Raw genomic sequence first — 15,231 nt, 5'->3', positions numbered from 1 at the left:
GGCAGCGAGGCTCGGGGAGGAGCCCCCTCAGCCGCGGCTCCTCGAAAGTCCGGCTGTCAGGACGCTCCGCCGCCCCTGGTTATGCGTTGGGTTCTTTGTTTATGAGATGAAATGAGGGTGAAACGCATACGGCCAGTCCAGCTCGCACCCTGTGAAACAAGGGGGATGCTGATGTGGATGACCCAGCCTGCAGGGCAGCGGTGTGGTTGTGTCCTGAATCCCCCCACCGAGGAGGCTGGTGTCAGCAGCCGTAGTGATTCTGACTGCACTAATTTGTACTGAAATATTAGTTTTACACTCTGTCTGCACTTCGTTGTCCGTGGCTTGAGCATGCATTCTGTGCCGGTGTCCCACAGGATGCTGGGTGTGCCTTGTCACCGCGCTGGGCAGTGAAGACCTGCTCCTGATGGAGACCAGCAATGAACCAGGTGTAACACCTGAGGTCCGCGGCAGCCTCTCAAATCTCTGTCTACATAGTGTTTGGCTTCTCAGAATTGAATTCAGGAGCCCAAGGCCAGAACTACCACCCTTACGGGCCCTGATCCATTGCTCCCCAGCTCTGAGCTATGGAGCCATTTCTTGTGGGGGCTCTGGGTAGTGACGATGGCTGCACGGTGTTCCCTGAGGACAGCCGGAGAACATGTCCGGGCTGCCTCCTGCCCGGGCAGCGCTGGGAAGAGGACAAAAATCCTTGAAACCATAGCAGGGGGAGCCGCCTGGCAGGGACACAACTGAGGCTAACTCCATCTTTGCGTTTGGTTTTGGTCCTACAGCACAACCACCCCACACGCTCCTTCAGGACGCGGCACCCAGCGGGGAGCAGCAGCGGCTGGTGCAGGGGGAGCCCTGGCCAAATATTATGGGGTGCGTGAGGGGAACGGGCCCCGGCATTGAGGGAGCTGCCACCCACAAGGGCTGGTGACAGTGGCGGTGGCCCCGCGACATGGCGGCGGTGCTGGTGCGGGGGGCGCTGTCCCCGTCTCCCTGCGCCCCGCCGAGCCGCTCTATCCCGCCCCCCCCCAGCCCCGTGTCCCGCTCTGGCGGAGCGGCGCCCGTAGAGGCGGCGCCATGGCCGCGGCCCGGCGGGGCGCGGGGCAGTGTGGGAAGGAGAGGGAAATATGGCGGATGGTGAGGAACCGTAAGTGCCCTGTATGTGCGCGCTCGGCCGCCCCTTCCCCGCGCCTCCCGGGGACGGGCGGGCCCTGGGGTCCCCTCTCCCTCCTCCCCGGTGCGTGTAGCGCGATACTGACCCTTCTTTTATTCTCTCTCTTTTAGGGAGAAGAAAAGAAGGAGGCTAGAGGAGCTGCTGGCCGATGGGTTAGTGCGGGGCTGCGGGCGCCCGGCCCGGGGCAGGGCAGGGGCAGGCAGCGCTTGCTGAGGGGCGGCCGGCAGGGGAGGGCGAGGGGCGCTGCCAGGGGGGGCTCAGGACAGGCTGTAGGGCAAGGCGACAGGGCGCTTGAACGGCGAGGCCTGGGGAGAGGAACGTCCCGGGAGGGGACCGAGGGGCTCACCCGCACCGGGGGGCTGGGGGCCCGCAGCTTGGCATGGGGGAAGGCTGGTGTGCTGGGGAGCTTGGGGACAGGAGCCGGGGAGCTGCGCTGCTGGCCGGGGAGCCGGGGAGGGCCGCTAGGCTAGAAGCGGCGGGCTCGATTATGGCCGCAAATTAAAAATTCAGGCTGCGGAACCCTTGCCTCTGCTTCTTAAGAGCCTAAATTCCACGCGTCCTTCTTAACAGCCTTGGAAAGCTGACGTGCAGAAATCTTTAACCTCATCTGCTTCCATCCCTTAACCGTTCCCTTCCGTCTCCTCGTGGCCCTCACCCCAAAGATCGCAGAGCTGACCCCAGCGGCGGCCTCGCAGGCCCTGCATGCGTGTGTTGGTGCCAGGGTCACGGCAGGCCCTGGGCACGTTGGGCTGGGGGGTGCATGCCAAGCCCCCCACAAAGCATGGGGTGTGTGAAGGTGGCAGGAAAAAGGCTGGGCCTGAAGCAACCTAAGGACTGTGGTGCTCTGATATCTTAAAACAAGATTTAAAATTACTCGGTGAAATAGATAAGGATTGGGTTAAAATCTAGTAACGCGAATACTTGGTTGTGCTGTAACAACACATAAACAAACCCTTAAAAACAGTCGGTCTCTGAAGTTAAACATAAAATTTCGGGTTGTGTCAGTGATGTTTTTCAGATCTCCACAATGTCCAACCCTCTAAAAAATCAGACTAGTATATTAACAAAAGTGAAACTCAATCTGACCATTATATCACTAAAAAGGAAAATACACGTCTGAACAGAAAAAAAGTACAGCTGCTTAGTGCCTGTTTGTATGGGCTGTATTTAGAAATGTCCTTAATGTCACCAAGCATTGTTTCTGGAACAAACTAAAACCAATATAATCCACAGAAGGAATTACTATGTTTTACATTGACACCATATTATTTGCAGAAGTGATTGTTTAATATATATCCTGAAAGCTGGTGTAAGATAGATGAGTCTAGGGTTCAGTGCAGAAGTGTTACATTTGTTCACAGCTTCCTAAAACTATTTTCGATGTAAGTTGTGAAATTTGGAGGAGGTAGAAAGTCAGAGGTCAAAAGGTCCTCTATGAACTTACTTTTTTTTTTAGTACTTATTTAACTGTTAATTCAGTAAGTTAACTTACGTAAAACCAACGGTTAAACCAGAATGAATTCAGTCAGCAACCAAAATATAGGCAGATTATGTTGTATTTATTCTTGCGCTTCAGTGAAGTTTTTCCCTGTTATTGGGATTCTTTTGCAAAATGTAGGCCTACAAGGTAAAGTCGCTACAGACATAACTGTTTTGTCCATCTTCTGAATTCTGTGGGGACCAAGGGTTTCACTTTCTAGATGATGTCACTACATTTTCATTTTATTTTGAGATGAGATACAAGGAAATAATAAATCCTAAACATTACTCAACAACCATTATTGATACAAGCGTTCTTCATATTTCTTCGTAGGAGGAAGCAAATAATGCTTCTTATCAATGATGACATGACCTTTCCTAGTTAAGATCTTCAAAGCTCTTTATAACAAGCTTAGTTTTGTATTAACACAGAACGTAATCATTCATATTCATGAACGACTCATGAGTGGAGCTTGTACTTAAAAAAGGGAAGCATGCTGTGCTATGGAAAGGTTTCTTTTGTGTAGGAGGTGATCTTACATTAGAAAATTACTTAAGTGAGCTGATTTCAAACTATTCCAGTAAGTCTTTTTAACAGTTTAATTTTATAGTTATATACTATTAAAAGTGACCTGCAAAGGGGGAAAAGGGTAGTGGAGTGTTTCATGTGAAATTCTGTCTCTATAATTAAGAAGAAAATAACTGCAAACTTACTTTTTTTCAAGTCAGATTGCCACTATTAACAAGCTCGGGAAGTGGTTGGAAAAGTGGGGTGTTATAAATTCTGTAGTACTAATCGAGGGTGAAGATCATTCAAGATTCATACTTTTTAACAGTTGTTTAAATAAGTACTATGGAGACTGAGAGGAGACAATGGTGGGCTGTGTTACTGCTCCTTATTCAGTGCCTCACAGTTGCAGTAACATTGATAATTCTAAATACGATTTGTGAACTTTCTTAAAAAGTTTCAAAAATAAAAGAATACGAGACTTCGATGAAAAAACAAACCCTCAGAACCTAAAGGGACAACTTCTTTTTTGTGTCCTCTTTAACTATGGGGGAAATAAAGGTACAAAATGTACACCCTTTTTTTTCTCACTTCAGGTCAACTTTTACTAGTAACAGCTAAATCAGAGTGATTTATTGAAATGCCTGCCTATTTTTTTTTATTTTTTTCTCTACGTGTTTATATTATTGCCTTCTGGTTCCATAAATAAAACCCACTCATGCAAGTGTCCATGTGCATAAATTATATGCACTCATGAATATGCAGATACATTTGCATGAATTGTCAGTATTTTAGGTACTTTAAACATATACAAAGAAAAAAAGTGCATTTAGAGGTGTGGCTTTTTCTGTATGATTTTGCAGCTGAATTTACTATGTTCTGTGCAGAATGGCTGTTGATGGTGGGTGTGGGGACTCTGGAGACTGGGAAGGTCGCTGGAACCATGTAAAGAAGTTCCTCGAGCGATCTGGACCATTCACACATCCTGATTTCGAGCCAGGCACTCAAGTGAGAAACACTTACTTTAAATAAAAAATCTGTAGTTTGTGTTGGCAACTAATGTAAACAGCTTCGTTAATTGACCACCAGTGGTGTACGAATACTAAAACTGCATGAAGACCGTGTATTTGAATCAGTTGAACAGTATGATTCTAAAAGAATGTATTGTATTCTTTTTGTAAGTTTTTATTTCAAAATTGTACGTGGTCAACTACAAGCTTGCTGTCATACGTAGAAATACATATAATATATAGCACAACGTAAGAATTACACTGTCTTGGAGTTCCATATGAAAAATAACAGTATTTGTCTCTCAATTTTTAAGTAATTCGATACACTAAATCATTTCTTGTATTTAAAGAAGGAATTAAGCTTAGTATGAATTCGTGCAGAATTGGGAAAGATAATATTGGGAAAGAGCTTGCAGTTGAATGTAATATTAAAGTAATGTTCCATTAGTTACTAGTTTAAGTCTAGTAGAACAGCTCACAGAAACCAGTTATCTAGTTAAAACTCTTGATTCTTGGCCGGCAATGTTTTCTGTCTGGTTACATTTATTTTTATTATATATAAGCAATCTTTTTGGAGGAAAAACCTTAAACTGAACCTTTTGCTTAAACTGAATAATAGTAGTAAAGGTGAACCTTGCTTTTTTATGGCCAAATTAATACAAGGAGAATATGGATATCAAAATGGGCTGGCTTTTCTGTAAATTGGGATGTAGGAATCATGTGAACACAACAACCGATTAAAGTCTGATACATAATTACTCCTGCAAGCACAAAGTGTTTTATTGATCCAAGTTGTTTTATGTGAAGCTTACTAGGCATTGAAAAAGTTTGATAATGCAGTTGTACTACTTAGGAAACAAAGGACAAATCATACTTTTTTCTATTTAGTCTATTAATTTTTTTTGTTTTATATTTTCCACAGGCTCTTGAATTTTTGTTAAGCACATGTAAAGTACTAGTTATTGGAGCAGGAGGATTAGGATGCGAACTCCTGAAAAACCTGGTAATTACTCAGTTTTCATCCTTTGTTTATTAAAATCTTTTTTCCTTGAGGAAGTTATCTTTATTTTTTGCTAATATGACATTTCTTATTCCTATATAACAAATTAGGTATAAAGTACATAACTACAGAGACAAATACTTTGCTAGTGAGCTTGAAAGGTGGTAGTAATGTAGGCCTTTTTTTTCTTTTAGCTATCTAAAAGCTTGTCGTGAGGAACAGCACGGTGCTGCTTACGAAGCGTAGACAAAGGTTCACTTGCAGCCTTAAATTAGGCCTAATGTTGGGAATTTTCCCTCATGAGATCAAGGGAAATTAACTGTACTAAGAACAAATCATACTCTTAAGGATATAAAGAAGTGTTGTTTGGAATACAGTAACTAAAACGTAACTTTCCAGATGCGAGATAATATTTTAAAATGACGTAGTGAGCTAGTAAAAAGTGTAGTAGTAGTAGTCAAAGCGGAATTTATTTTCAGTTCTCTTTACATGTTTGGATGAATTCAAAGTGAGGTTGGAATTGCTGGAATTATGTTCTTTCAAAGTGAAACTAGTAGAGCCAGTCTTGCTCTGTCTACAGTGACCTTCATGCCGCTGGAATCCGTCTGGCTTGCCTGAGTACTGGCGCTGAGGTTTTCCAGTTCCTCAAGATCAATAAGCCTCAGCTTGTCTCCAGAGCTGCATCTCTATTGCTGAATCCAGTCTATGTAATGGAAGCTTTATTGCATCAGACCAACATGCGCTGTCCTGTATGGAAATGGCTAAGGAGAAATAGAAGTATAAGACCAGGGAAAATACACTACAGATTTACTATAGCTTACTTGGTACAGCATTAGATTATAATGGATTCTCTCACTATGCGCTCTGAGAAGCAATTTTCAAGTGTTTAAAATGCAGCCACAGGATTGTGTGCTGTCAGACGTTTACCCAATAAATGTATGAGTTTAATTTTCTTATTTTTGTGGTTTTTATCCTCAGAACCTCTCTTTCTCAGTCATAGTGTATCACTGTTACCATCCTATTTGAGTTCATCAGTTTAGACTAAAACTGTACCTTTCCATGCTTTCTATTCAATAGTAATTTCTGTCCTTACAGATTCCATGGAAAATGTGTGGATTAATATAATAATTTATTATGAAATACAATTTTTCTTTAATCTATACCAGCATTTTTATGTTAGTACACTTTACTACAGAATTTGTGCACTGGTATTTCACTGTTCCACAGATTATCTCCAAGCTTGAGGTGCTTGATAAATCAACAGCCTCATCAGGGATTCTAGATCAGTTAATGTAGGGGTTTTGGAGTTCCAGCACTTGGGAATAATCTTGTTCTGGTTACTGCTCTGTTACTGGTCTGCATAAGCAAGGTTTTACTTGAAAAGACTGTGACAACTCCAAGGCAGTTTTCTTTATTTGAAAATTTAGTGCTGGTGAATTTAACCCCTGCCTCGGGCTAGTGTATTGTGTTTATTGGGACGTAACAAACTAAATCTGTTGATAGCTCATTGAGAAGAAGGATTTGTGTGAGATAAGGAATTTCATAAATCTGCTGCGTGCTCAGTTCCCATCTTTCAAAAAGATTTTATTTCCTCAGATTCTACAGTTTTTTTCTGATAGACACTTTTGATTTACTCCACTTGTGAGGGAATGTTGCAAATTCCCCTTATAGATGAACCTACTGTTGATGGAAGTATGTTATGATTAGGTAGGGTAAAACAGTATTACATTCAGTAGAACATTATCTTTGACCGTTGAAATGTTACTAATTCCATCTGTCTAAATACCAGCATTAGCAACCCAGCATTTTAACAAAGAACGCCAATATGCCTGTCTGCACAAGGAACAAAGAACTAACATGTTTGTTCCTTCAAAGGTTTCCTCTTTGCCATTTGGAATGAATCCTGGAGCACTGAAAGCATTTTGTTTCCTCTTAAGTGAAGTTGACTCTCTCTTTTCACAGGCACTGTCTGGTTTCAGACAGATCCATGTTATTGACATGGACACTATAGATGTTTCTAATCTTAACCGACAGTTTCTGTTTCGGTAAGTGATTTTTTCATGATTTAACTTTTTTTTTTTTTAAGTACCTAAACAATATATATGTTTATGATCATTATTTTGTTTGAACAAAATGTCATTAAAGGTTTCTGAACTTCCACATTGCAATAGTACTTGCAGTTAACTAAATATTATGTTTCCTTCTTTTTTTTTGAGAACTGTGGTGTCAGTTTCATTGTGAAGAAAATTAACATACATTCCTTACCATTCAGATACAATCAATGACAAAGGGAGTAAGTGATGCCAAAGTATGTCGCATGCGGATTGAGATACCAATTTCTCTGGTACCCTTTTCATCCAAGCAAATTGAAAAATTGTTGTTGTTTTTTTTGTTGCTGGACTTAGATAACTCTGGGGCTCTCACATCAGATGTTTTACAGGAACGCGTTAATATTATCCATATCAGTAAATTGTCTTATAGTAATAATTAGTCACTTAATTCAGTATCTGCAAGACATAGACCCTCAAAAGATTGAATGTTATTAGGGTATTGCATTTGAAATTACTTCGCTTTTTTTTTCCAGACCAAAGGATGTTGGGCGACCAAAAGCAGAAGTTGCAGCAGAATTCCTGAACAGTCGCATCCCCAACTGTGCTGTTGTACCGTATCCTTTCATGGTGAAGTAATAGCCCCAAAGACTTCAAAAAAACTAGAAAACTGTAGGTGGTAAGAGTATCTAAAATATTTTGCTGCAGTCCTCTTTTTCCATACAATAAAGAACACATACATTCTGCTGATGGTTGTGAATTCATAGAGAGGCATTAGCGTAGAGAAAATATGCGTGGAAAAACAAGCCGAAGTTTTAAGAAACTATTTTGTATCTTTCCACTGAGTCTTTTTATTCAAATTAGATATTCTAATTTTCATGGGAATGTTAGAATTACAAGTTTATTCACCAGAGCGTTTTGAGCATGTACTGGTAAGACATTAGTTTATAAATACAGAGCAGCACTGCTGATAGAGAACTCTGTGAGAGCCTCTATCCTCTGTGAGAGCCTTTCTATTCCTAAATAGTTTTGTCTGCTGAGCTTTCTCCTGCGTGTGACTATGACATTGTGTCCCTTGTTTGTTTTACCAGTTGCTACAGCTTGTTGGAAATTTTGAATCTTCCAATCACTTAATTTTAAAAGAAAGCCTCACGTAAAATGATTGTGATAAATTATATAATGTTTTGGCTTTAGGTTAGGAAATGGAAGACAGTAAACTGAACTGTATTATAAGTATATTCCTTTATTGTGCTTACGTTCAGATATTTTAAAAAGATTCAAGACATGGATGAAAGCTTTTATCGACGTAAGTGGTATTTGGTTGCATGCCAAACAACTGCAGTTGTTGCTGCTTGCTGCTTTTCCTGCTACCTAGACTGCAGATTATTTTAGGCTTCTACAGCGTACGAAATGTATGTTGGTGACAGAGTTAACAAATAGACAAAACTTAAATGTGTCTGTCTTATACGTGACCTAGGGCAGATGGTTGAACTATGGTCAGTTCGTCTGGAAAAGTTATGGACAGAATACAGTGGTTGTTTTAAAAAGTATGCATTAGTATATTCAAATAACACTTCTTTCCCCCCTAGAGTTTCATATTATTGTTTGTGGGCTGGACTCTATAATTGCAAGAAGATGGATAAATGGCATGCTGGTAAAGTCTTCCATCTTTTTAAAGCCTGGTTATTGCTTGAGTGTATATTACTAAAATTGGTTAGCTTTGTGCATTAAAATGAAATAAGGGCTGTTGAAACTCAAGGCCTTCTGTACCTATTTCTACTTTATTGTTATTGTGAAAAGGATAAAGTGCGTGCTCTCCCACATGCCTTTTTCTTGAGGAGTGTTAGTCAATGTTTGTGCAGTGCCCTGCAGGGGTAATTTCAAAGTTAGGGTACGTTGCTTGGTGTCCTGTGCAGTCAGTCAGGTTTTGAAAGTCATAAGAATGCAAGTTCCGCAGCTTCTCCGGATGCTCTCGTGAATGTTTTGTTCATTAGCTAAGCAGTACTTGCATTTCTGAAACCTGTAAATGTTGTCTTTTGGAGCCCCGCTGCTACAAAGTAATAGAATGTTGGTGATTGAACTAAGTTCTTTCATCATTGATAATTTGTTTAAAAAATAATTATTATGGTTTGCTATATGGAAATAAGAGCATTTGTTGTGTGTGTGGAGGGGTTGAAGATGGTAGATAAGTCTTGTACACGGACAAATAAGCAGTGTTTTATAAACTGTGGACCCTTAAAATAGCCAGTATTTTAACTAGTCAGTTTTATAGTGCACCATTAAGAATAAGATCTTTAGGATTTTTTTCCAACAACTTGTAAAAACAAACACTTTTATTCGTTAGATGTCATTTTTACGTTATGAAGATGGTGTACTGGATCCAAGTTCCATCATACCTTTAATAGATGGAGGGACAGAAGGTTTCAAAGGAAATGCTCGTGTGATTATTCCTGGTATGACGGCATGTGTTGAATGCACACTTGAACTTTATCCACCACAGGTAATTTCCATTGATGTTTTCATTTTGTTTATATTCCTCTTTCTGGTTTGCTTGTTTCTTTTCCCAGCACTATACATAATGTATTCAATCCTTTTTCCTGTTTTTTTCCTTGTTCCCAACCACTCAGGTCAATTTCCCCATGTGTACTATTGCATCTATGCCCAGACTACCAGAGCATTGTATCGAGTATGTCAGGATATTGCAGTGGCCGAAGGAGCAACCTTTTGGAGGTAACTATTATATTACATCAGTGCTAAAGTAATATTTATCATTGTAACTAATTTGTTTTGAGTTAGGCGTACACACCTACAATCCAACCTTCTAATCATATGTGACGCGTTTGTCCTATTGAAACTGAGCCTCCTCTGAGATGGTGAAAGGTATAAAATGTTAGAACTTATGATATTTTTAGAAACTATATTTTGATATTTAAAGTTTCAAAGTGTCAGGTTTTAATAATTAAATGGGGTACTGATTTTTCCACAAATAAAGAGAATGTTTTTAGGCCAAAATAATGCTGCATTTCTGAAGAGGTCTTACAACTGTAACTTGTTTGTAAATTGCTGTAGAAGGTGTTGCTTTGGATGGAGATGACCCTGAACATATACAGTGGATTTACCAGAAGTCTTTAGAAAGAGCATCACAATTTAACATTAAAGGTGTTACATACAGACTCACCCAAGGTAAGTGTATGGCATTTTGCTGAGTTTGTGGTGGTTGCAATTAGCCTGGATTGGCATTCTTTGTGTTTATTGTGACTAAGCTGGCAGCTCTGATGGGAAAGAAATAGTTCTCGTTTCCCTTACCGTCTTAAAACAAAAACAAGCAGCATGTTTCTTGTGCCAGCACAAATATTTTATGATGAATCAGATGTTTAGGTATTCATGATGAATCAGAGGAACTTATCTGGGACAAAACTGAACATTCTTTTTGCCATTTTATTTTTAACCTGGAGCAGCTCCACGGTTTGCATTACACTGTGACCACTTCTGCTGTGTCAAAAAGTAGGAACAAAAGAACATGATTGCCTCTTTTAGCAACAGTTTATGCCAGTTTATGCTGCTTAAAACTGTATCATCTGTTCTTTACTGCTGCATACGCCTCTGTTCACATGCAAGTGCAGAAGGCTGCTGCTCATGTAATCAGCTTCTTAACTAAATAGAAAAGTGGAGAATCTCATACAGAATCTCCAGAATTTGTAGTAACTTGTATATCTTTGTTGACCTTTAGTACAGAGAATGGATTTGAAATGCTGGGCTTGAAGTGCCACACTTGAACCTCAGTGTGCCCTTCTGTCCTAGAAGGGTGAACTGACTCCTTGAGTATCTTTGTCAGATTCCACCTATTGCAGATACTTTTTCTTGCAGCAGCTTATGTTGGTTTATTAAGTAGTAGGTTTTTGGCAAAGATAAGTGTTCTGAAATATAATTACATATATGGGAATAGCTGCACAGCTTTCAGCGTTTGAAGATAACTTCACTGTAAAGTACACAGCAGAAAGAAGGCAAAGATTGAAGTTTTTACGCATGTTTTCTCGGGTATGAAGGGACATAGTAAGGCTAAACTGAGAAGCCAAAAGAACTTCAAACTTCTTAGGAATTTGTTGTTTTTTTGGCCATCCTGAAAAAAAGCAAACCTCTGTTTCAGTTGTACAGACTAGTATGCATAGGAAAGCTTGCTTTCTATTGCTCTGTGTTCTGTGCTGTTTGACTGGATGTGCTCAGTAAAAAAGTAAAAAAAGACTTGGATGAAAGTGCTAATACAGTTTGGCAAGCCTGTGCTTTCACAAGGAATACCAAAACCAAGTTTCTTTCCATTATTTATTTCCCCAACTAACTACCAATAGAACTGAATTTTAAATTAATATTAAAAAATACTTAAAAATTTTTAGAATGCGTTCACTAGTTCTCTTTGTGTGATACCTTCTTTTCTTCAACATGCTTTATCCATTCCTAAAATACAAGAATGCCAACATACTTGAGCAGCGTGCCATTATACCTTATTGCTACAGAAATTCTAGAAAGTGCTTAAAGTACCTTTGGGTATACCCTTCTGTAATTAATCTAGCTAAAAGTAATGTTTCAGTATGTTTTTTGGAAAAGATGAAGATGTATGTTTTGTTTTTACAGGAGTTGTTAAACGAATTATTCCAGCAGTAGCTTCTACAAATGCAGTAATTGCAGGTATGTTGAAGGAAACGGAATATTATTTCTTACTCATTTCACCTCTGCTTTATTGGCTGGATTTTTGTGAGGTATCAGTTTGGAATAGAGAATTTGAGGAGGACAATATTATTTTTTAAATGGGTTAAATTTATTCTTACAGTTTATTTTTTATTTTTTTCCCATGGAGAAACTGCATGTGACTGTGTATGAATGTAAAACTCATGTATGATGGGGAGTGAGCAAAAGCATACGAGAGTGGGGAAAAAAATAATTGGAAAACACGATATATAAGCTTAACATAGTTTTAGATTAGTGCCAAATCTATGATGAACTACTTCTAGGTACCTTTAGGTGTTTAATTTTTCCTTTTGTTTTTTTTTTTTGGTCACTACTTTGATACAATTTTACGCACTTAATATCTGCATGTTCTGAGATGGAGCTAGAAAGTGAAGGAGTTGTTTTTTGTTCTTTTTTGTCATTACAGCTGTTTGTGCCACTGAAGTTTTTAAAATAGCCACAAGGTACCTTATTTCTTATTAATAATGTGCATGATTTCCAAGATAAGGACATATATTAACACTAAATGTATTTGTCATTATAGTGCATACATTCCTCTTAACAATTACTTGGTGTTCAATGATGTGGATGGGTTATACACGTACACATTTGAAGCTGAAAGAAAGGTTAGTGTCATTAAAGGCTTGCAGGGTTATTTCCTTGATTTTTATTGAATTTACTGTAGTTTGTGTGTTTCTGAAGTTCTAAAAGCAGAAATTACAATGTTACTAGTCTGGTTCTCTTCCAGAGTATTAGTTTTAGCTTGTAGGATTTTTTTTTAAACTTACGTAGTTTTGGGGTGGTGGTTTGTCCACGTAGAGTAGGACAGCAGGACTGTTTGATTCTAGATCAACAGATGGGTTGTTTGACATCCCGACAGTGAAATGTTTTCTTCTACAAATCAGTTTAGCAAAAACTATTGCATAGTATATATAATGGCATATTTAATTTTTGTCCATTTAGCCAAAAATTCTTAATATTTGGAAACGTAGCTTCTGATATAGGCATGTTCTTCATACAGCTACTTCTGTGGTGCGTGCTGACGCAACACTGGGTTCTAAATGGTTATGCTACCTTTGGAGGAAAACAGTAGTTTGACTTCCTTGAAAGTGAATCTTGAAGATTTCACCTGCTATACAGTAAACACAGTTTACAGAGTAAAACAAAATCTTAAGAACACTCAGAAGCAAATCTTCTCAAAAAAAGGTTATGACAATTGTTTTGAAAGACATAACCCTATCTCCTGTGCTGCTTTGTTGTAGGAGAACTGTCCGGCCTGCAGCCAGCTTCCCCAAAACATAGAGATTTCTCCATCAGCGAAATTACAGGAGATCTTGGATTACTTGACAAATAATGCTTCATTGTAAGTGTGTAACTATTCTGACTTATTTGATAATTTTAGGTAGTTTAAGGTTTCAAAGATGTATTTTCTACTTGCATTTTTAGCTGATCATCTTTTTTTCTTAATGTTTTATGTATATAGGCAAATGAAATCTCCTGCGATAACAGCAACCATGTATGGGGGGAATAAAACACTTTATTTACAGGTAATCTGAACCTGCTTAATTTTGCTTAATAATCTTACTTTGTTTAAATTTACTTGCCAGAGTTTGAAAGGAAATGTTTTGGCTTTATTTTGTTGTTGCAGACGGTAGCTTCAATTGAAGAACGAACAAGGCCAAATCTTTCCAAAACACTAAAAGGTAACGTGCAGTTTTCACATGGAGATCGCACATACCCTTCTAAATAGAAAGATGGTCATTCAGTGTCACCCCTCTGTATGTATGGCATGTGTAGCTTTGTTTTACACTATACAGTAGAATGTGCTTCATTACCCTTTTCACATGCAGTATGCCTTTCTTGGGTTGTTCTGGAATGAATTTTCAAATTGCTTAAATGTGAAGTGTGGAAAGTTGTCGTCTGGCGAAGAAAAACTTTGTAAGAAAGCAAGCTGATAATTTAGGTAGATTAAATGTACTTCAGTAGTGGTTTATGTATTTCTTGAGGAGGTCTGTTAGTTTCTCAGCTGAGTTAGATGAGCGTTAGTTTAGCTAGTGAGCTGTTTACAGCTTTATTTCATGATATTTATAGTTTGAATGGCATTCATAACTTTTTTTTTTTTTAAACATGTAGGTTTGCTATACGTAAACTTTTCTTTCTGTTTCAGAATTGGGGCTTGTGGATGGCCAGGAACTTGCAGTTGCTGATGTGACTACACCACAGACTATGTTGTTCAAACTTCACTTTATCACTTAATTTACGAATAAGTAAAGTGCTTATACAGCAAGAGAAAACTGTACCCACCTTGTAAAACAAACGTACTCTGTGGATGTTAAATTAACCAGAAATGTTCATGTTAGTACTAGCATCGTTGAAGGTTAAGTAATGCAAATGAATCACCGTATTTTGGAATTGTATGTAGAAGCCAATATTTGGTGGATTATATTGTACAAATACTTACTAGTGTACAGAACACTGATGTATAGGAATACACTTTTTTGCAGTTTTTGTTGTCAAAACATTAATAATACTATCAGACACATGGAAATTTTAGGGTGGCCAAAAGTCTTGTCTTTTTAAATTTGAATGTGTATGCATATATACATGCAATGAGACCTAAAAGGAACCACAGCGATCTGGATTTAAATCATAGCACTCCTGTATGCTTGCTGAGTCACCTTAAAAGCAAGAAAGAGCAATAGATTAACATGGGCAGTTTCCTCTTATTTGATATTGATCTGATCAATTGTATGTAAGTTATTAAGTATGGAAGAGCTCACTTTGTTTGCAAGGAAACTCAGAAGGATGAAACGAACAACTGTACAGGAAAATAGTGATATGTGCATTTGCAGTCACCAAACAGCTGCTGCATACAGTGTTGCAGACTTATGTTCAAGTATCATTGGTGCTGTTAAGGTATTTATTAATAAAATAATAATAAAAAAAGACTCCTTAGTTTGTGGTTTATCAGTGGACATTGAAGAGTGGTTATAGTGTTTGTTGAGTAACCTCTTGCATCATGTCTGCTTTAGTCAGATCTTTCTGTACAAGGTGCCAGGTTCCTCAACAGAAATTCTCTCATTTTATTTGGTGTATGTGAACTGTGTTTAACCTCTCCATCTTACAGCTGCGCGTGTGTAATCAGTAGTGAATTATTTCACTCTAATTTTTAACTGGGTAATATTTATCAACTCTACGCTGTTCCGAAGCGCTAAGAGGCACAGCGCAGGCTGTGGGAGCAGTGACTTTAAAGGGCGAGGTTTAGACGAGCGTCTGTTTGTTTTTTTGGGTCGAAGTGC

At 39.0% G+C, this 15,231-nt stretch overlaps 1 protein-coding gene across 5 annotated transcripts; it reads left to right on the top strand.

Annotated features, from left to right (window-relative positions):
• Positions 1–391: 391 nt before the first annotated feature.
• On the top strand, positions 392–14,889 carry UBA3 (ubiquitin like modifier activating enzyme 3). Of its 5 annotated transcripts, XM_040568468.1 has the most exons (19): positions 392–428; positions 774–864; positions 1,276–1,317; positions 4,040–4,160; positions 5,085–5,165; positions 7,125–7,207; positions 7,747–7,827; positions 8,473–8,516; positions 8,800–8,864; positions 9,555–9,710; positions 9,838–9,940; positions 10,280–10,393; positions 11,840–11,893; positions 12,360–12,396; positions 12,477–12,558; positions 13,195–13,295; positions 13,416–13,479; positions 13,581–13,635; positions 14,100–14,888. In XM_040568468.1, the coding sequence occupies exons 1-19, from the start codon at positions 407–409 to the stop codon at positions 14,186–14,188; spliced, it is 1,485 nt and encodes a 494-aa protein (XP_040424402.1). In that variant the 5' UTR covers positions 392–406; the 3' UTR covers positions 14,189–14,888. The 5 variants fall into 5 exon arrangements, with proteins under 5 accessions (XP_040424402.1, XP_040424401.1, XP_040424403.1 ...); XM_040568467.1 differs by lacking the exons at positions 392–428; positions 774–864 and adding an exon at positions 929–1,128 and having other exon boundaries at positions 14,100–14,889; XM_040568469.1 differs by lacking the exons at positions 392–428; positions 774–864 and adding an exon at positions 1,029–1,138 and having other exon boundaries at positions 14,100–14,887.
• The last annotated feature ends 342 nt before the right edge of the window (positions 14,890–15,231 follow it).

Source organism: Cygnus olor, chromosome 10 (assembly GCF_009769625.2).
Source record: "Cygnus olor isolate bCygOlo1 chromosome 10, bCygOlo1.pri.v2, whole genome shotgun sequence".
Lineage (NCBI taxonomy): Eukaryota > Metazoa > Chordata > Aves > Anseriformes > Anatidae > Cygnus > Cygnus olor.
The sequence above is the reverse complement of the archived record's forward strand: the minus strand, read 5'-3'. Positions and strand labels throughout refer to the sequence as shown.

Excerpts from the sequence above, each read along its gene's own strand:
- UBA3 (XM_040568467.1), top strand. The coding sequence starts at position 944 with ATGGCGGCGGTGCTGGTGCGGGGGGCGCTGTCCCCGTCTCCCTGCGCC. Across the intron at positions 8,865-9,554 it reads GATGGATAAATGGCATGCTG|ATGTCATTTTTACGTTATGA; the intron begins GTAAAGTCTTCC and ends TTTATTCGTTAG. Across the intron at positions 11,894-12,359 it reads TACAAATGCAGTAATTGCAG|CTGTTTGTGCCACTGAAGTT; the intron begins GTATGTTGAAGG and ends TTGTCATTACAG.